At 37.7% G+C, this 20,784-nt stretch overlaps 1 protein-coding gene across 1 annotated transcript; it reads left to right on the top strand.

Moving 5' to 3' along the window:
• The first annotated feature begins 6,087 nt into the window (after window positions 1-6,087).
• LOC143849281 (exostosin family protein) lies at window positions 6,088-19,694 on the top strand. Its single transcript, XM_077358274.1, has 15 exons — window positions 6,088-6,212; window positions 6,558-7,000; window positions 12,167-12,260; window positions 12,736-12,922; window positions 13,019-13,277; window positions 13,886-14,101; window positions 14,181-14,267; window positions 14,358-14,492; window positions 14,974-15,087; window positions 15,209-15,456; window positions 15,564-15,644; window positions 16,080-16,311; window positions 16,892-16,990; window positions 17,087-17,272; window positions 19,354-19,694. Exons 2-15 carry the CDS (start codon window positions 6,656-6,658, stop codon window positions 19,453-19,455), a joined length of 2,385 nt encoding a protein of 794 aa, XP_077214389.1. The 5' UTR covers window positions 6,088-6,212; window positions 6,558-6,655; the 3' UTR covers window positions 19,456-19,694.
• The last annotated feature ends 1,090 nt before the right edge of the window (window positions 19,695-20,784 follow it).

Genomic DNA, 20,784 nt, shown 5'->3' with positions numbered 1-20,784 from the left:
CATTTGTAAGAAGAGAAAGAATTTAATTTGCTAATTAGAAGCACATTCCATGTTGCTCGCTCAATCTGGACCATTAATACATTGGGCCCATGATCAACAGATTATCATTGCCCTTGATTAGAAATTTACAAGATTTTTACTGAAATAGATGAAATTTAAAACGCTAGATATGATCTAGGCCATCCATTTGTGTCCTACATTGAAGGGGACATGTGTGTGTAATCAAGACCGTTGATCCGTAAGATAACCTATTATCCATAACCATAAGATTGTGTGTTAGGGGAAATTAACTGCCAAATGATTAAGAGCGGTCAACTGCCCCAACGGCCCTAACTACCAAGACGGCACACCATTACTCACGCGATCCTTTGTTTTAAAAATGGGTATCATTGGGATCAATCCTAACCATCAATTTTGGGTCTCGCCATTAAGTACAATCGAGACCGTTGATATTTTAGACCATAATTAGGCTACCCACATGGTCTTCAGAACACCATTAATCGCGTGATCCTTTGTTTTTAAAAATGGTCCCTCATGGGTAGCCTTGGGATCAATCCTAACCATCGATTTTGGGTCTCGTATAGAGACCGTTGATCTTTTAGACCATAATTATGGGGAAGTGATATATCCACCCCTTTCGATCACTAGTAACACCCCCTGTCAGTGTTTGTGGCAATTAAGGGGCACTGAATTCTTCCTACATAAGTACATTAGTCACTTATGCACTGACAGGAGGTGTTCCTAGTGATCAAAAGGGCCGGATATATCATTTCCCTAATTAAGATACCCACATGGTCTTAGTCCCATGCCCGACAGATGTCACATTTGCTTAAACATTGCTTGATTGATTGAGGGCTAGGATTATTCGATCCAGGTGGGGTCAATGGCAATAATCTGGACTCATGCTTGTGGGGCCAGAAAGTGCTGTTAGACACCAACTTTTTAGAATGAGCTAATCAAATGTTAAAAAAATCCAATCAAATTTTTCCATGCATCCAAATAGCCTGAGTAGAATGGCCATGAAACAGAATCAATAGCTTAAAGACAACTTAGTAGACTTCTTTGCCACACTCGATCCTAGGTTTAGGACCATCTGATGAGGAATAGGTCCACGGGCAATAGACCAGGCTTTTGATATCCTTAAAGAGAATGGGTGCTAATCTTAATCAGAAACAGTGATTCTTCAAAGGCTAAAGAAACTTACATATGGTGCACATGGACAAGAAATGTTTTTACTTTTATTTTTTATCCGTCTTTAAAATTTATTTTCTTTGTTAATTGTTGAACTTAATTATTTTTTTCTTTGTTACCCTATTATCCACAAGAAGAGGGTTACAATTATTATTTTTTCTTAAGAGAGAGGACTTATTATTTTTTCTTAAGAGAGAGGACGGGAAATTTTTCTAAAGGATTCATTTACCTGACCCCAACTAGTTTGGGACAAAGGCTCTGTTGAGTCGAGTTGAGTTGTGTTGAGTTGAGAGAGAGAGAAAGAGAGAGAGAGAGAGAGAGAGAGGGAAGGAAGAGGAGACCTAAACGAGGGAATTGGATAGGGGTTACCATTTTTTTAGACAGAAGGGAGTCTACGTACGTAGGGAGAGCGTGAGAGAGTAAGATTTATTTTTAAATTCTATGATAGATGAGAAGATCGTACTGCTAATTGCTTGACATGTCGAAGAGATGAAACGAAGATGATATATCTGCTGGCCAAAGTCTCCCTTACAAAATGAAAAATCAAATTTCACGCGTTTTGTATGGGCATGAAACCCATTAGATCACTAAAGTGGCGAGAGCAAGGCCCCTTGTATTCTGATTATGTGCTAGACCGAGAAACAAAAGCCTGTTTTCCTGAGCTCTAAGAGATAATGGTTGGCCAAAAGAAAATACAATACCCAATTTGTAGATCGCTTATCATACTGGCACCCTAAACCAATCAGCAACAAAGAAAGGATTAAAAGTGGATCTTGGTGATTGTTTGATACATATGCCATAAATAAAAGGGGAGTGATAAATCGACTCCCAAATATGATAAATCGACTCCTCATGTGTCTTTCTCTCTCCTCTGGGTTAGAGATAGAAAGAGGAGAGAGATAGACACATGGGGAGTCGATTTATCATTTTGGGGGGTCGATTTATCACTGCCCTTAAATAAAATTGTTCGTCATATATTACAAAATCTGTTTGACTACACCAATGTTTTTTAAACAACTACGAAGGGCTATCTACTCAGCGAGATGATCTAAAGTATATTTGCATTGCAGCATTGGCATAGAAAGAGGTCATCTAAGCCGCTAAAGATTTCAATGACTAAGATATAATTAAGTGGGCCAAGATCTTTGATAGCAAATTCAGATAGAAGAGAAATAAATGATCGATCTGATGACTTGATGACCATGGTTAAAAATTTCAGTTTCGGTACCGGTTTCGCACCCTGAAATTTCAAAATTTCGGTCGAAATCCGGCACCACAAAGAAAATGGTATTTTATTCAATATTAAATTTCGGTCGAAATTTTGGTAAAATATTTAAAAAAAAAAAAAAAAAAAAAGGTTTTTTGGTTTAAATTTATGGCAAAATCGAAATTTCGGCCGAAATAAATGACGGTTTCGGTTTTGGGTGATTTCGGTGTCGGTCTCCACCGAAATCCGAAATTTTGGTCCGAAATTTAAAACCATGTTGATGACTACAATGCTAAACCCAGTGATAATGAGTACTGCAATAACAAAACCCAGGGCATGAGGGTACGCTGCCTTACGACATTAATGAAAGTCTCGATATGATAAATTATTTGAAATAGTTTAAATTTTTATGTTGATAGAACAAGTCCATTTTGTTTATTGTTCTGTAAAAAAATGTTAAGATGTTTAAAACGCTGATCAATATTTGTAGAAAAGATTAAAACAGCGTCAATGTAACTACCAAAGTTCAACCAATCCAGATGAATAAAAAATTAATGGAATATTGTAAGAAAATATAAGATTAATTACATGAAAAAATGATAACAAAATCCAAGTCTCAAGTTTAGTCGATATAACCCTTGGCCATGAGATTGAGCTTAAAGCGACCAATTGACTAACTAGGATTTCTTTTAAATCTAAAAAATACATTAAGCAGGGAGTCACTTTCACAATCAATAATAAAAAGGCAGTTATATAATGTGCCGAAAAAAAGGGCAATGATATATTACCACCCCCCCCCCCCCCCCCCCCCCCGGCGCTCCCCTCTCTTTTGTAACTTGGGACAGCCATACCTTGCGTATCTACGACTGTAGAGGGGTTTATTTACTTCACATGGGAAGGATTCAACGGTCGTGATTGCCACGTACACTGCATTTGGATGTCCTATATAAAAGAAGGGGCAAATTTATCATTTCCCCAACAAAAAAATGCCATTAGTGTAGCACTATCGAATCCCTTCGTGCGATAAAACGTACAGAAGAAGGGCACCAGAGCGCATGTATGTTAGATCATGATCCTTGATCTTATTGAGCATCACGAGCCGACTCACATGGTCTTGATCATATTCTAAATGAACATCTTGATGTGTCAGATAGAGGGCTAAAAAAATCAACGGTTTATCTTCTACTGTCTCAATAATAAATGAGGCTAGTCCAAGGCTTGACGGATTAAGGGCCTAGGATTATCTGATCAAGGTGTTCTCAATAATATTTGATCGGCCCTATGATTTCTGTCGGGCCAACAAAACTGATCATATACATGGTTTTAAATTTCGGCCGAAATCCGAAATTTCACATTCAGTTGAGACATAAACCGAAACTTTCGAAATGTTTCCGAAATTTCGGAAATTCCAGCTAAAATTTTGAAAAATAATATTTTTATTTTTACAGAATTTCGGCCCCAAAAACCGACGTTTGAAGACTTTTTACCGAATTTGGGCCGAAATTTCAGTTTCGGCGAGTTCCAAAATTTAAAACCTTGAGCATATATATACCAGGTAGAATTGGGAGTGCCTTTTAGGAAGTGACTTTCTTGTAGCATTTTCACATAGTTTTGTAGCTAAAAGTCACATGACATTTAACTTTTTTGGTTATAGGGAGCATAGGTTAGGCCGTTAGGGTGGGGTGGGAATGTTGGTACAATCGTGATCGTTGATCTTGTAGAACACCGTAATAGAACACCGTAAAGCGACAAACATGGCCGCGGTCTGATCCTGAACAGTCATCCATTGCATACGAGAAAGAAATACAAAAATCGTTGGGCCTGTTTGGATACATGCATTTTGTATTTTGATTTGGATAAAAAATAAATCCATCATCTTCATGAACATGTTTTAAGAGAGAGAGAGGGAGGAAGGGAGGGATGTCTCGCTGTTGTCGGAGCAACGTCGAGGAGCAGCGACGGTGAAGGAAGTTGGCACAAATATTGATTTCCAAATAATGTCTCGTAGAACAGATTTGAAAATCAAAATATTTTGCATTGTTGTAGCTGATTTGAAATTTTTAGGATCATCCAGTTCAAAATGGCAACTAAATCCAAATCTAAATCTTGTGGGTATCCAAAAGTGGCCTTAGCTATTTTTGCAGGGGATTTGCTAAGGGCTTTCACAGAAAGGCATTTCGCGGCCTGATGTTGGATGTGAGAGCAGCCACACAGGCTCATTTTTCAGTAGATTGTCTTATTCATTTAATTCACCTGAGGTGGTTGCTCTCACATGCAACAGACAGTTGTGAAATACTTTGCTGCGGTGGTCCCTAGTAAATCTGTTTTAGCAGATGCCTAAACAAGAATTTCTTGATCAAGGGCTTAGATTTATCCGATCAAAGAAATCTCACTGACATTTGGCCAGACTTATGGTTGCCTTTTAGATCAACGGATCTGATCGTGTAATCGAGGTAGGGCCTAATAAGTGTTACTTAGGAAGTAGCGTAAAAGTGATTTATTTGAGGAATGATAGATGCAAGGGCTCTTGAATAGATCCACATCATTAAGTGCAACCGAATTCAATTTCTCAACTGACTTTAAAAACCACGTGGATCTAATCAAGGGCACTTCTCCGGCCCTTGCATAAAGAGGTCCCTTGCATCTATCATTCCCCGATTTATTTTTAGCATTTTTTTAGCAGAAGGTTTCCTACAGCGGGGTGCCTTAGTAATTTATCGAAACGTCAGGGTTTATTTTCAAGTTTTCGTTTTAAAAGATAAACTATCAGACGTTGTCGCCAGCTTTTTTCTTTATGGCAGAATCTTATGTCAGTTCGAATAAACAGATAGTATAAAATAATTTTATACCGAATTACCAGAAAACCCCCACCATTTTTAAAAGGACGAATATATCCTTCTCAAGTCGCCTTCCAATAATTTACTTACTACAAGTCTACAATGTTTTAATGAAATAGATCGGTTACATAAACCCCATTTTTTACAAATGTAAGGTACAGCCCACACCATAGGATGATCCAAACTGTCCATTTTAGGCCGCTACGAATGGCCATATCAAATGGACAGTTTGGATCATCCTATGATGTGGGCCATACCGTATTTTTACAAAAAATACGGGATTATATGCCCACATATAAAATCTTACACGGCAATGGTCCGACCATTTTCAATATTCTAGGTCAAGCATCTGCTGGGCCCTATTATGAACGAGCCTTTGCTCAAAAATTTCTTCCTTTAGACTTTTCCTAACACTGATTTTGGAGACTTTCTCTATCAATGCCAACTGTTATATTTTTTAAAAACTTTTCTAACCATGCAGTTAAAGGGCATGTAATTGGAGGGTTAGGATCATCTAACGTGCAAGATTTCTAGATCATGTCCATTCATAGTAGGGCTCACAAGGTGGATGACTTTGTTGGGCACGATATGAGGACACACCTGTGTCATGGTTGTCCAAAACAGCCCTCCTAGGAATGCCATGTGTATCATTATAGGAACAGGTCTATCATTTATAAAGGATGTAAGTTCGTTTTTGTCGTAAAAAGCCATGACGTGTCTTATTTGATTATGGGGTGGCTTTTTTGTAGTTTTCTAAGAAGAAGTGGGTATATTAGTAAATCTCTAAACAAGGGTAATTAAGTCATTTTTCCTGATTAATGTGAATTGTTCGCCAGTTTGTTCAAACGCTACTGCGTTTTTGCCTTTGATACAGGTTGTTCATACATAGTACCTTCTAATCTCTTTTATGCGTTTTTGCCTTTGATTCCCATATGGCAGATTTCCGGCAAAAGTTGCAATACCCAGATCTAGAAAAGGTTAGTACTTTTTTAATCTTTGTTTATGTAATGAAATTAGTTGACCATAGGATGAATTTAATAAGTTTTTGGGGACCTGTGTGTGAAACTTCTTGGAGGTTTGGTGGAAATTTCAACACTAATTTATTCATTATTTGGAACTCTCTGTGTTTTCTTTATACATTGACTTCAGATTTTATGAATCTTTTTTTCATTTTTGTGTTGGCACTTTTTGTGGGTTTTATGAATTTATCAATTTTGAGTGGTACCCATGTAGAGATTTCTGTTGATTATTGAGATTATTGATATGCTTGGAGATATCTATTCTGAAATTTTGTTTTCATGTTTTTACTTTTGTTTTGACAGTGATTATTTGCACTTATCAAGTTCAAGTGGTTCCTAAGAAGAGGCTTATGTAAATACATATAGTTCTTAGTGGTGTTATTGAAGAGAATTTTGAGATAATGATATCTGTTCAGACATGGAAATTCTCATGGTCTTTAGTAGCAACCATTGCTTCTTTTGTGATATTAGTGTCAATAGTTCATGTATTCTTGTTCCCCTTGGTACCTTCTATTGATTATTTTGGGACCCGACAAAGTCGCAATTCATGTTTGCCCATTAATGGGTCAATTGGAGGAGGTGATGACCATTTGTCAGGAAATTCACAGCTTGGTTTGGATTTAGATACTCAATTTCCAGCTGACGCTCATGGGGCAGTGGTTTACCGAGGTGCGCCATGGAGGGCTGAGATGGGAAGGTGGTTTTCTGGTTGTGCTTCAATTTCTACAACAGTCAATGTAGTTGAGGTAAGCAGATATGATATTTTTATGTATTTGATTATTTAGCTTTGGTTGCTCATGGTCTTTGGTATCAACTTTTGTGTGAATTTTTCTCTTGAATAAGATAAACTGTATAATTGTTTGGTTTTGAATCAGATATTTGTTGGTTTTTGTTTTGGAGATAATTATCATTGATTCTTAGGCTTAACTTTTGTCTGGAAAACAAGAAAAAAGCAGACAACTTCTGGTTTTGATTGGAATATGTGAACATGAATCGTTTCCTTATTCTCGAGGGATCTATGAGTTTAGAATTTTTGGACTATGTTTATAATGTAGCAGTATTTCTGTCCATCACATTATAGTATATAAATACCAAAATGTGAGTGAGGGGTCATGACTCCCTTTTCACGACTGTCTCCTCTTTTATTTCCTCATTTTCCTCTTTCTGTGTTTATTTCCCCAATACACAACCATTAACATGGTATCAGAGCAGTAAATATTGATTTGCCTTCGAGCAGGCTTCAACCTCTATCCCTCTGCCTTTTTTATTGCTTGATCAAAAACCAGTATTTGATCACCTTATCTGTGTTGAATGTCGCTTCAATTTCTTGCGGTTCCTCAGTTTCGCGTGGTGGTTCAGTCGAACCACAAGTGGTGATGTGTAGAGTCTTCAAAATGGCTTAAATACTTTCTCTTGTTAATTAAATTGAAGGTAGCCGTGTTGATTTGGGTGGTGCGACAGAAATCTTCCTTATGTTGATGCTGGCTGCTTCTGGAGTTTTGGTCATGTTCCTTTATGTTGAAAACTTTGCCGGAATTGGTGTATGTTGTTGTGGACTCCTTTGCCATGTTGCCTTTTTGCTGGACACGGGTGTAGTTTTGGTTGGGACTGCTGATCGGAGTTAGGATCTACTTCACCTGGGCTGTCTTGGATTGTGGTGCTCCATTTGTGTGAACTGTTGTACAGCCTTGTCTGGATTGTGCTTTTGACTATTCTGCAGCCTTCACGAAGAGTGTTGTGCAGCATTGTATCGATTGAGGTGCTGATTTATGTGGCTGCATCGATGCTGCTAGACGTGCATCATAGGTGTTTGTTGGTATGTCTGAGTGGACTGTTGACGCAGGACGATCTAGCTTTGATACCAATTTTGATGCAGGACTATCTAGCTTTGATACAGGACCATCTAAGGAACTGAGTATCTTTCAAATATTTTGCCCTTGTTTTAGCTGACTAGGGTGGGGAATAAGGTATGAGCAAAGGAAATAGGCAATGCATGCTATAGATTTGAATTTGCTGGAAAGAGCAGACTTTTGTAGTAGAGAATAAGGGTGGAAATTAGAGTTTTGATCCTAAAATATGTCATTAAATTCGAAAAATATTTCTACTGTGATTAGGGTAGGTTTTGAGGGATGCATGTGGGGTGCATATGTATGCTGGAAAAGTCCAGATGTACGCTAGAAAGGTGTAGACATAGTTTTTTGACAAGATTAAGGGATGCGGGGTTTAGGGTGAGACCAAATGGGTAAAACATGAAGCAAAAATTAAGGTCTTGAAGTTTTAGGTAAGGGTAAGAAATATTTTTGGCTCCCGGGTACATTGTTTTTGTGGAAGAAACGAGAAAAGAAGAGAAAGAATGTGAGAATTATAGATTGCAAGTAATGAAGAAACAAGATACTTATCTCAAGACATCCCAGTCCCACCAAGAGTTTTCATTGGCATATCACCAAAGAAGCTTTGCTATCTCACGAAAGAAAAAGAAGATTATGCTAGAATCATACTAGCAATCATGTGGCTTTATACCAAGGGAACCCTAGGCATCACATCAAGGGAATCGAGGCATCACCTCCTGAAGAATAGACATCACCTCCACACGTTAGAGAAACAAAGCTTCAAATCTTTATTCATTCTATCATTTCGCGATAGCATCGCATCCATGGCCCTAAAGCTTACAACATACATAGGAAAAGAAGACAACTAGAAAGTTTCACACATTCTTCAAATCTTTACTCCCTCAATGTCATCCATTGGCTCCGAGGTTCTCTTGTTCCCCTTGGAGATTCGCCTAGTTTTTTTATGAGATTCAGGATATTGTGGGAGACCCTTTGATTGCTTACATCCATATCCATAGGTCGGCCAATTCCGTGGCGGGTAGGTTAGCGAGAGAGGGAATTCTGAAGTCGAGTCTCGAGATCTTTGACTATCTCTGTCTGTTGTTTTTTATTTGACCACCTCTGTCTTTCCTCCTTTAATAAAAATTTTCCACCATTCAAAAAATAAAAAAACCTAACACTTTTGGACTAAAATACCCTTTAATCACTTACAAACTTTCTCTTCCGCAATCCATATATGGGGCCTATTTAAAGCACTCATAATTCAAAGAACTTAAGTGATTTTGATGGAAAAATACTCTATATTATCCCATTTGACCTAAAAAAGCATAAATAATACTCTAAAAACAAAATAAAACTTTTAACATTAGCAATGGGCCCCATCTTCTTAACTTAATTACTCTCCATTGCATCTTAGATGGTCCTCCATCAACAGTTTCATGTGTGACTGCATTAATACAGCTAAAAGTGTATCATAGGTCTTTGTTGGCGTGCCTGAGCGAAGTGTAGAAGACTGTTTTATGTGTGGGGCTGCATCAATACATCTAGAAGTGCATCATATATGTTTGTTGGTGCGATTGAGTGAAGTGTAGATGTAAAATAAAAGGTGACCCTAGATCTTGGATGTTATTTCTTTGAGACTACATCAATATTCAGGTAACTTCCGGTAAGCTTAATGGTAATAGCTATGTTCGCTAGGCTACATATGTGGAGCTTTACCTTACTGCCAAAGGGCACTATTATGGAGTTTTGAAGCAACGCCGTATTAGTTAAGTCAAGCCGTTGCGCGCCCTATGAGTCAGGAGTGAGAGGGGCCCCTATTAGTAAGGGCCCTCTCACGTAAAGGTTTTGAAGAGCTTCAAAAAAATCCGTAGCCCCCCTCTCACGTAAGGCCCCTAAACGCCCTTACGTTTATGGCACTAGCTCATATGCATTTTTGAAGCAAGCAACAGCTTCAAAGCCCATATTAGTCAGGCGCTTGGCGCTTGGCGAAACCTCTATCTAATACGTCCAATTTCTGAGTAGATTCAAGAAGATGGCCAAATTATGTCATGATTGTAGAATATTATGGAGCATAAAATCAATAGTACTCTTATTTTTCTTAATATTGCTTAACAAATTTGGATGGAAAGAGATCTGCCTGGATTCTGAATGGGAGTCAAAGATAGTTCAAGTGTGGGAACCACCACTGATCGAGTCCCTTAAGTTAAACTTTGATGGCTCTAGCTGGGGAATCTGGGTCCTTCTGGTATTGGGGGTGTTCTTAGAGATGATCGGGGAGTGGTCTTGTGGGCTTTCTTAGGCCCCATAGGTTTGGCAGATGCTAATGAGGCTGAAGTGCAAGCGGTGCACCGAGGAATAAAATTGCTTGCAAACGTCGACCCAAATATAGTGGTGGTAGAAGGGGACTCTCTAAATGTGATCAGATGGCTTAAGGAGTCCCACTCGCATCCTTGGCAATTTGCTCCATACTTCGATGAGATCCAGGATATAGTGAATAGATCCAATTTATCTTTCCCTCTTGTCCGTCGGTCGGCCAATACGGAGGCCGATATTCTTCCTAGAGCTGGGGTGTCTAGGGCGGAGATGGAGCTATTTGACTTCCTCCCCCCTTGATCCCTGATTTTTCTGGGTTTTGTGCTTTCCTCTTGCCCCTGGGCGGTCTGTGTCTTTTTCGTTTTTTCTTCTTCTTTTTATTCCTTATATAGACGTCGGCCTTTTTAATCATGGAATGAAATTCTTTACCATTCAAAAAAAACAAAAATTTGAGAACATGTTAGGAATAAATATTCTAGGTCCAACAACATACCCAAATATATCAGTTGTCTCAACAATTTTTTAGTCTACAACAGGGATAGAAGAGCCTGGAAAATTATTATTTGGCGGTGATGAGTATCTTTGAGGAGACGGATACATGTCAGCCAATTACATCATATGTATCAGTGATGCAACATCAACGTGATAATTTTAATGTGGCTCAATTTCTCCTTGGTTTGAAGTCGGAATATGAACCTATTCGGGCTCAAATTCTTAGCAGTCCAAAACTTTAACCTTTATCAGTGTCCTTTTTTCTAGATTCTGATGTGCATCTATGTTTGAGTCTGGAGTTCACATCACCGCAGATTGACTTGCCTTGGCAGTTATAGAAGGTTATAGTGGTAGCGGAGGCGGTGGTTTTGGTGGTGACGTTGTAGAGGTCTTTATGGTGTTAGAGGTGGATGTACTGAGTCAGGGAGAGGTAGTGGTAGAGGTTGTTGACTTTGGAGTTGTACCCATTGTGATTGCAAGGGCCACATGATAGATTTTTGTTGGGACCTTAACGGGAAACCTACTAGTTTTGCCAATCATGCCACGTATACGATGAGGTACTACTGCTCAGTCTTCCTGGGTACTGATTACTCCCTAGCCATCCGGTGATGTGATATCTATCTCTAAAGAGGAGCATTCCCGTCTGGTTGCCCAGCCTGCTGCCCATCATCTTCCACTGCTACACTTGTTCAATCAGGTGTCTTCACTGCTAGGGGTTGGGCTTGGAGCTGAAAGGTTGAGGCTTTGTATCTTAACATTGAGGCTGCAGGTTCTATCCCATCTTACCTACCAAAAACAGATAGCTCAATGGTTGAGGCTTTGTATCTTAACCTTGGGATTATATGATATATATTCTCCGACTTGAGGGGAAGTGTTGGAATAATAGTATAGGGGCATTTCTTTCCATCACATTTTAGTACTGATACCAAAATGTGAGTGAGGGTTCATGACTCTTCTCACGATTATCCCCTCTCTTCTTTCCTTATTTTCTGTTTCTTCTTCCTTTGTTTATTGTCCTAATACACAGCCATTAACACGAATTTATAACTTAGGAGTTTAGCTTTTGTTAGTAATTGTTATTTGAAGATGAGAACGTGTAATGTTTTGTGGTTTTTGTTGACTTCACCATTTTTCCAAGATCGGATGTCCGATATCTTCTGGATCTCTTTTTTTTAACTATTTGGGTATCTCCAAGGATCCAAGAGTTAAATTCCTTTTCTATTCACATTCCAGTTTGGCAGTATCGTTTGCTTAAGAACTCACTTGTGTTGACAGACAATTGGTGGCAGGGGTTGCAAGAACGACTGTAGCGGTCAAGGCATTTGTAACCGGGAACTGGGACAATGCAGGTGCTTTCATGGATTTTCTGGTCAGTACAACTTTTCTTGATGTTTGGCTTTTCAATATTTATAGATCATGAACGATTTTCCTAAATTTTTCAATATTTATAGTAATTTCTTAGTAACGGTTCCTCTTGTCCGTGATCCAATTCTGCAAAAACTAGTAATCAGTATCCTGTGATAATTTACAACTACTATTGTTTCCCTCTCAGCAGTTCTCTTTAATGGAATGTCGAATGTGTCAGCTTGTATTTCAAGACAGATATAGCTAGCCTGTTAAATGTTTGATGAATCCCAACAGAGGCCAAGTTTTATGGGGATCAAAGCTCATATCTGAGAACAAAAATCTACTGATTGATTGTTTGGTGTTTTAATTTTTTTTTGTACTAATAGTTCTAATCAATGATTGATTTCATCAAGAAATGGACTTTCTATTTACATTTTTTAATTTTATAAGCAACTCACTATATGAATAAAATCCTAATACTTCTGATTATTTACTAGGTGAAGGATGCTCTGAGAAATTGCATTTGGACTGCAATTTTCCAGGATCTCCAGAGCAACCATATGGGCCGTGGGTCGTTTCAATTTGCCCTGCCCATTGTGATACATCAAGAGCAATGTGCTTTTGTGGAGAAGGAACAAAATATCCAAACCGCCCCGTTGCCGAGGCATGTGGTTTTCAAATAAAGTAAGAAAATTACCTTTTTACTGCAAATTCCCCTTTCTTATCCATGTTTATATCTTGATATATCGGTGATCTTTCTTAATCATACTTTTGTTTCAGCTTACCTTCTGAACCTGATGGTCCTATGCTGACGAATTGGAGGAAAGCTGATCTGGAAAATATCTTTACGACAAATAGTAGTAAACCTGGCTGGTGTAACGTTGACCCAAAGGAAGCGTATGCTTCCAAGGTGAGATTCAAAGAGGAATGTGATTGTAAATATGATTGTCTTTGGGGCCAATTTTGTGAGATCCCTACACAATGCAGTTGTCTCAACCAGTGCTCTGGGCATGGACATTGTCGTGGCGGCCTTTGTCAGGTAAGTGATGGAAACTACATAGAATTTCCCTAGATTCTTTTTGTCTATTTGCTAAGCGGAATTGTCGAGCAAATGAAAAATGAGAACATAGCATAGTTTCAAGTTTTACTTAGGCTTTCAGTATGATTCAATCCTATGCGACAAATATCTCTGATATTGTCAAAATATTGCGTTTTTATCATGACATTTTGATAAAACAACAAAATCCCGAAATAATCCCGATATTTTTAAAATACAGCAATATTTTCATTTTTATCCTAAAATATCGCGATAATATCATGATAGTATTCTGATATTTTTACGATATTTTTATTTTATATATTTTTAAAAAAATTATATATATTTATATATATTTTTAAATAATTTTATTTTTATCATTTCCCCATATAAACCCAAAAAAAAGATTAATGTATCCGAGATTTTCCCTTGCCGAGAAATTCCCGAGAACGATATTTGTGACATAGATTCAGTCTAGCTTGAGTTCTCTCTTTCAGGCGAGATTTTTCATATTTGTTTATTGGCCGGAATTTTTTCTTCGTCATAATGAAAGCCAACTTCAATGGTCAGTTTCTATGTGGCACTCCAGCTAAATCCAGTGTTCTTTTCAGTGTGACAGCAGCTGGTACGGAACGGACTGCAGTATCCCATCCGTCTTATCTTCTATACAAGAATGGCCTCAATGGCTTAGACCAGCAACTGTTGATTTATCTGATAACGCACCTCTTAACGGTGATCATGTCAATGTTAGTGCTTCAGTGAAAAAGAAAAGGCCTCTTATATATGTCTATGATCTACCCCCAGAATTCAATAATCACCTCCTTGAGGTTAGCTCAAGCATCTCTTACAACTTCCCAACTTAAGCACAATGCTCTATATCTTCATAGACTCTTTCGGGTGTTGCAGGGGAGGCATTTCAAGTTTGAATGTGTTAACAGAATTTATAGTGATCAGAATGCTACACTCTGGACCGATCAGTTGTATGGCTCACAGGTGTTATTTTAAACTAAGAATTTACTTTGATGCTAGCATGGTGACTTTGAAACACACTCTTTACTGTCTTGTGATACTCCTTTTTGCCAGATGGCTCTCTATGAAAGCATCCTGGCTAGCCCTTTCCGAACATTAAATGGTGAAGAAGCAGATTATTTCTATGTTCCCGTTCTTGATGCATGCCTCATCACTCGTGCAGATGATGCACCCCACTTGAATATGCGGGTATAACTCTCTATAACTTTTAAATTCTGTTCCAAGATCGACCTCTGACCAAGGATTTAAATGTCGGTTTTGGTCACCACCGAAACCGAAATATTTCGGTTTTGATGGAAATTTCGGCCGAAATCATGTAAAACCTTGATAAATTTTTTTTTTTTTTTTAATTTCCACCAAAATGTATAAATTGTCGGTGGAAATTTCGGCGATTTCAGTTGAAATTTTGGTGGTTTCGGTTGAAATCTTTAAATTTCGGTGGTAATTTTGAAATTTTTGACAGAAATCTTTAACATTTTGGTGGAAATTTTGTTACTAAGGGTGATAAATGCCCAAATTTAGGCAAAATCTTGTATTTTTCCGATTCAATATACTTTTGGTTTCAGTCCAAACAGATGCCGAAATATGTCGGCCGAAATTTAAAACTATGCCTCTGACTATGTTACATACTCACGTTTTGAGGTTTTTTAGTGAATCCTCTCAATTTCAGGAACACATGGGTTTAAGGAGCTCCTTAACTCTAGACTTCTATAAGAAAGCACATGACCATATTGTTGAGCAATATCCTTACTGGAATCGCTCGTCAGGGAGAGATCATATTTGGGTATGATGCAGAGGGTCTTCATTGATTGTAATCGAGAGATCAGAAGAGCAATATTAGTTATTTTTTCTTGTGTGCAACCTTTTTCTCCTATTCTAATTTTGTTGTTTCTGTCTGAAGGCAGTTTTTTTCATGGGATGAAGGTGCTTGCTACGCTCCAAAAGAGATTTGGAATAGCATGATGCTGGTTCACTGGGGAAACACAAATTCAAGGCACAATCACTCGACAACAGCATATTGGGCTGACAATTGGGATCGTATTCCTATAGAGAAAAGAGGAAATCATTCTTGCTTTGATCCAGTGAAGGATCTCGTTCTTCCTGCATGGAAACGGCCTGACCCAGGTTCCTTAAGATTAAATCTCTGGGCCAGGTACTCATAAAAAATAGTCTGCTTTATGCATTCTTGCTAGAATAATGTCTAATAGAATAGGTGCTTTGAGGTTTATCAAGATGAAATTAGTTCAATCTTATGTGCAGATCACGTAAGGAGCGCAAGACACTGTTCTATTTTAATGGAAATCTAGGACCAGCCTATGAACATGGAAGACCAGAAGCTACGTATGTGCCTGATTACCAGTCTATACAAATGCTAACTTTTTATACCTTATTCATTTGTAACCTATGTCACAAATATCTCCGATATTTTCAAAATATAGTGATTTTATCGTGGCATGTTGATAAAATGAAAAATCCTGAAAAAATCCTGAGAACTTATAAAATATAGCGATATTTTCATTTACCACAATAATATCGCGATAATATCACGAATTTTTTTTGAAAGGTAATATCACGACATTTTAAGATATTTTTTTATTTTTTCTTAATTTATATATGCTTATTTAATTTTATAGTATTTTCCCGATATATACCTGAAAAATTAAAAAAACATTTAGTGTACCCCGAGATTTTCCCTTGCCGAGAAATTCCCGCGAACGATATTTGTGACTTAGTTTGTAACTGATGTAGCTCACTATCTTGTCCGAGGTAATTCAGGTACAGTATGGGTACAAGGCAAAAACTGGCAGAAGAATTTGGCTCAAGCCCTAACAAGGAGGGCAAGTTGGGAAGACAGTATGCTAAAGATGTCATTGTAACTTCACAGCGGGCTTCTAATTATTATGATGAGTTAGCTAGCTCCATATTCTGTGGGGTGTTGCCTGGAGATGGTTGGAGCGGTCGCATGGAAGATAGTGTTTTGCAAGGGTGCATTCCTGTTGTCATTCAGGTAATTCTTTTTTTTCATATGCTTCAACTGAGCCTTTTTACTATGATTGGTAAATAGTGTATAGAATCCCACATCGGAAAGGGAGAGAAAATGACTGGGCTATATATGTAGACCTCTCTCTCCATGTGTAGATGCGTTTTAAAACCTGGGAGGGTTGAGACCTAGAGCCGGACAATATCTACACAGTGGGGTCAGGGCAAGACATAGCGCAAGGCTTCTTCAAAATATTATTATTTAGTTTTCCCTGCTGTGAGATAAAAGAATATCAAAACTCCCTGCTGTGAGATAAAAGAATATCAAAAGTTGCTAATGTGCTAGCTATGTGTTTATTTGCAAAACCCATAAACTTCAAATTAGATTTCTTGGAATGAGATTCAAATTTCAATCTCACAAGATAAAGCATTGCTTTGTTTTCATCGGTTAATAATGGTACCCTGTAACTGAAACTGCGTTTAGTTTCATATTCATGGTACACTAGGAGAGCTTTATTTGGAGTAATGACCAGAAAGCATGATTACATTTTCTCGAACTTGCAATTATTATAAATATCAATAGGTTTCTTTATTACTCCCTCTTGCAGGATGGAATCTTCCTGCCTTATGAGAATGTGCTAAACTATGAAAGCTTTGCCGTCCGCATTCTTGAGGATGAGATCCCAAATATGATACAGGTTCTTCGGGTAATAATTTCTTTCTGCCGCTTTATGTATGGGAACAATTACATTCTATCCATTATAGCTGTCAATAATGTCATGGTTCTGTTTTCCTTCTTGCAGGGATTTAGCGAGACAGAAATAGAATTCATGTTGGCAAATGTATGTGCGATCTGGCAGAGGTTCTTATATCGCGATTCTGTTTTGCTTGAGGCGCACAGGCAGAAGAGTTTGTCTGGACGTGTAGATGATTGGGCCGTGGAGTTCTCGAAACTAGAAGAAGATGATGTCTTTGCCACATTCATACAGGTACCATCTGTCTTCTTCTTCTTCTTTTTTTTAAATTCCAGCAGTAACCAAACTAATAACTGATTTGGTAACTTTATGATCTGTTATATGAGCATTTGCTCAACTCAAAATTCAAGATGGTATCCGTCTATTCATTCATAAATAGGAAAGATTCAGTAAGAAACCCTTTCCACTTGAGGCCTCAATTTCTAAGATAGTCCATATGAACTTTTCTTAGAAAAGAAAAGTAAGAAAAAAGGGAGGTGGCTAAAATTGGAGCATTCATGAAAACTTGGCGCTGCATATCTAATGGCTTAGATGTTGAGTTTATGGATTTATCGAGGGCCCTGAAACTGTATTGCAGTTGTGCCTTACATCTGCAGATAAATTACAAAAGAGCCACTATTTAAAACATAATTACCCTGCCGTTGACTTTGTTGGCAAAACGTCGTGTTTTTATCAAAATCTATATTTAATTTCTGTTTTTTTCGAAAATGTATTTGTTAACTTACCAACTTCTCCAAAAGCTTAAGCTGTTGGAGAAAGGCGTTATTTATCTTTTATACTTTAACACTCCCCCGCACGTGTGGCCCTTTTGGCAAACACATGGCACATGTGGCCCACTTGGCAAACACGTGGCACATGTGGTCCCACTTTGGGCCGACCATCGCATGTGGATTTTTGCTATCCGGGAGGTTTGAACTCGAGACCTTTGGCTCTTATACCATGTTAACTTACCAACTTCTCCAAAACCTTAAGCTGTTGGAGAAAGGCGTTATTTATCTTTTATACTTTAACAGTATTATTGATTTTTTTCAATAAAATTCAAAACTTTGAATTTTTTTTAAACTTGATTTTTTTCATAAAGAAACACTTCAGAGTGGACAGGTATCTCTTCTCCCAGGATTTATTTTCTCCGTCCCTTTCGCTTTTTTCCTTCTCTTTTTCATTTTCCTTTTGATTGTACCCTTTCTCGTTGATGAAATTCATTAAGGAAAATAAGTTTTCAAACTCTTGAAATTATGGGTGAAATCTGAGATATGTGAAACTGAAATCTAGGGTAGGATGTAAAAAAAACATTGCTAGATTACTAAATCAGTTTTGGCTTATAAATAATATCATGTGATTATATGCCAATAAGTTCCAAGTGCATCACAAGAACTACAAAATTTGGATTATTTCTTTGCCTCAAGTAGTAAAGAGCCAATGTTGAGACCCTGTTGTCCATGTGAACAATGCATAACACTTTCGTAAGTCTTAAAACAGTTTAATTCTTTATGTAGATTTCAATTAGCAAAATATGATGAGGAATGAATGAATCATGGGTTATTATTTTAGGTATTAGAATTTGATGACATGTATTGACAATTATTTTAGAATTTTTTTATGTACATAAATAAGTTTTCTTCCACATTTTATTAATACACTGGTGTCATTTTAAACCCCCTTTTACCTTCTTTTTTTTCAAGCTATGTTTTAAAGCTGTTTTTCAGCTTGGCATTTTTCTGCGGTCATGCAATTTGCTAACTACGGCTACATCAAAACAAAAATGTTGAAGATCAAAGACTGGCTGGCCTTTCTCGCATAAAAATGATCAACGTATCAGAATATACAGATGTGTAGAACTTATGGAATTTGACTGCGGAGTAGCAAATTTTCCCATTTCAGTATAAGTGCTTACACTATTATCAATGTGTAAGAATCATATCAAGCGGACCCGATAAAAATTTGTTTAAACTTCATATTATTTGGTCTTTGGAAAGGGAATAAGATCAGTCACCAGCAGGAGAAGAAACATCCGTCCATTGATTGGATCAATTAATGGGACCTGACTAACATAATAGGGGTAACCCAACCCCTGCTGTTGGCATAGGTACCATCAACGGCCAACAATCCACAGGCTCGAGTTTCTCCTCCCACATATGATTGATGAGATACTCATTCAAAAAAAAAAAAAACCCATTAAAATGCATCTCATCATTCAAGTTAAACTATCAGTTACAGTATTAAATTCATGTTATCAGTTAGGAATGATTATCAATCAAACTTATTGAATAGTTGGAGTGACCATGGTCTTAATCGTCTGTCTTTCGTGTAACAAGGTACTGCACTACAAATTGCACAACGATTCTTGGAGGAGACATCTTGATTCTCAGAAAAAGGAGTTTGGGTTGCCAAAAGCATGCTTGGGAAGCTCCAATTAGACAGTTGATGTAAAAGAGGCTACCATTGTGAACAGGTTGAGTTTCGAGGCAGGAAGCTGCAGATGTATCTTAGTTTATGAATATCATTATTAGTTACAGTTTTGCTCCTGCTCCATTTTTTTTGTTCCTCCCAAGTAAAGGGAAGAAAGTTATCTTGTAATTATAGATATTTGTTAACAATGATTGTAGTGTTGGTGGTGAATAAAATAATAGAAATCTTTTACCCATTTTATTAAGAACAGAGTGCATACAGACAGTATACTGTAATTGCATTAAACTTGAATGAAAATTTCTAAATGTACAAAGAAAGCTGTCTGGTAATTATGGGACAGAAAATTAATGCCATATTTGTTTTAGATTTTGAGAACCGATTGTACCCCAAAGCGATTATTGGACTCAAATTACATAATTTTGAGTCAAATTATCGGTTTGGGACTCACAATCGGTTCTCAAAATCTTAAACAAACAGGGCCTTAACGTAAAATTGATTCCAATAATCAGTTTTGGACTCACAATCAGTTCTCAAAATACAAGACTAATAGGGCTCCACCGAAAGAGTTAAGACCCTGTTCGTTTCAGGTTGTGACAACCAATGCTGGGGGCCTTAACCGATTATTGGCCCAAAATTATGTCGTAATTTTAGCCTAATAATCTGTTTACCACTGACAATCGGTTGTCATAATCTTAAACGAACAAGGCCTAAGGATTTTGAGAACCAATTGTGAGTCCAAAATTGATTATTGGACTCACAATTACGTTTAAATTCGAGTCCAATAATCAGTTTTGTACTCTCAATGGGTGCTCAAATTCCAAAACAAACAGGGCCTACGGATGATTCAGCCCAAAAGGATGCTGGGAATTCGAAACTTAGGCCCTGTTCATTTTAGGTTGTTGCAACCGATTGTGGGGACCAAACCTAATGGACTCCAAATTAAACTTAATGTGGAGTCCAATAATCAGGTTGGGCCCACAATGAGGCCCTGTTCGTTTTAGATTGAGACGACAAATTGTGGCCCCAAACGCCCTATTCGTTTTAGATTGTGACAGCCGATTGTGGGCCCAAACCGATTCTCTGACTCCAAGTTGTCCCAATTAGGCCTTATTCGTTCTGGATTGTGACAACCGATTGTGGTCCCAAAGGCCCTATTCGTTTTTTATTGTGACAACCAATTGTGGGCCCCAAACAGATTATTGGACTCCAAAGTTAAACGCAATTTGGAGTCCCATAATCGGTTTGGGCCCACCTTCTCGACCTGAAAAAAGTGGAAGCTTTGTGAATGGTTAATGAACAAAATTGTTGATTTTTTTTGTTAATTGATGTTAAGCATG

Source organism: Tasmannia lanceolata, unplaced genomic scaffold (assembly GCF_043159265.1).
Source record: "Tasmannia lanceolata isolate RefF3 unplaced genomic scaffold, GAP_Taslan_0.1 ptg000003l, whole genome shotgun sequence".
NCBI lineage: Eukaryota > Viridiplantae > Streptophyta > Magnoliopsida > Canellales > Winteraceae > Tasmannia > Tasmannia lanceolata.
Note: the sequence above shows the minus strand (reverse complement) of the source record. Positions and strands in the feature narration are given on the sequence as shown.

Excerpts from the sequence above, each read along its gene's own strand:
- LOC143849281 (XM_077358274.1), top strand. The coding sequence starts at position 6,656 with ATGATATCTGTTCAGACATGGAAATTCTCATGGTCTTTAGTAGCAACC. Across the intron at positions 15,088-15,208 it reads CAGGGAGAGATCATATTTGG|TTTTTTTCATGGGATGAAGG; the intron begins GTATGATGCAGA and ends GTCTGAAGGCAG. Across the intron at positions 17,273-19,353 it reads TCTTTGCCACATTCATACAG|GTACTGCACTACAAATTGCA; the intron begins GTACCATCTGTC and ends TCGTGTAACAAG.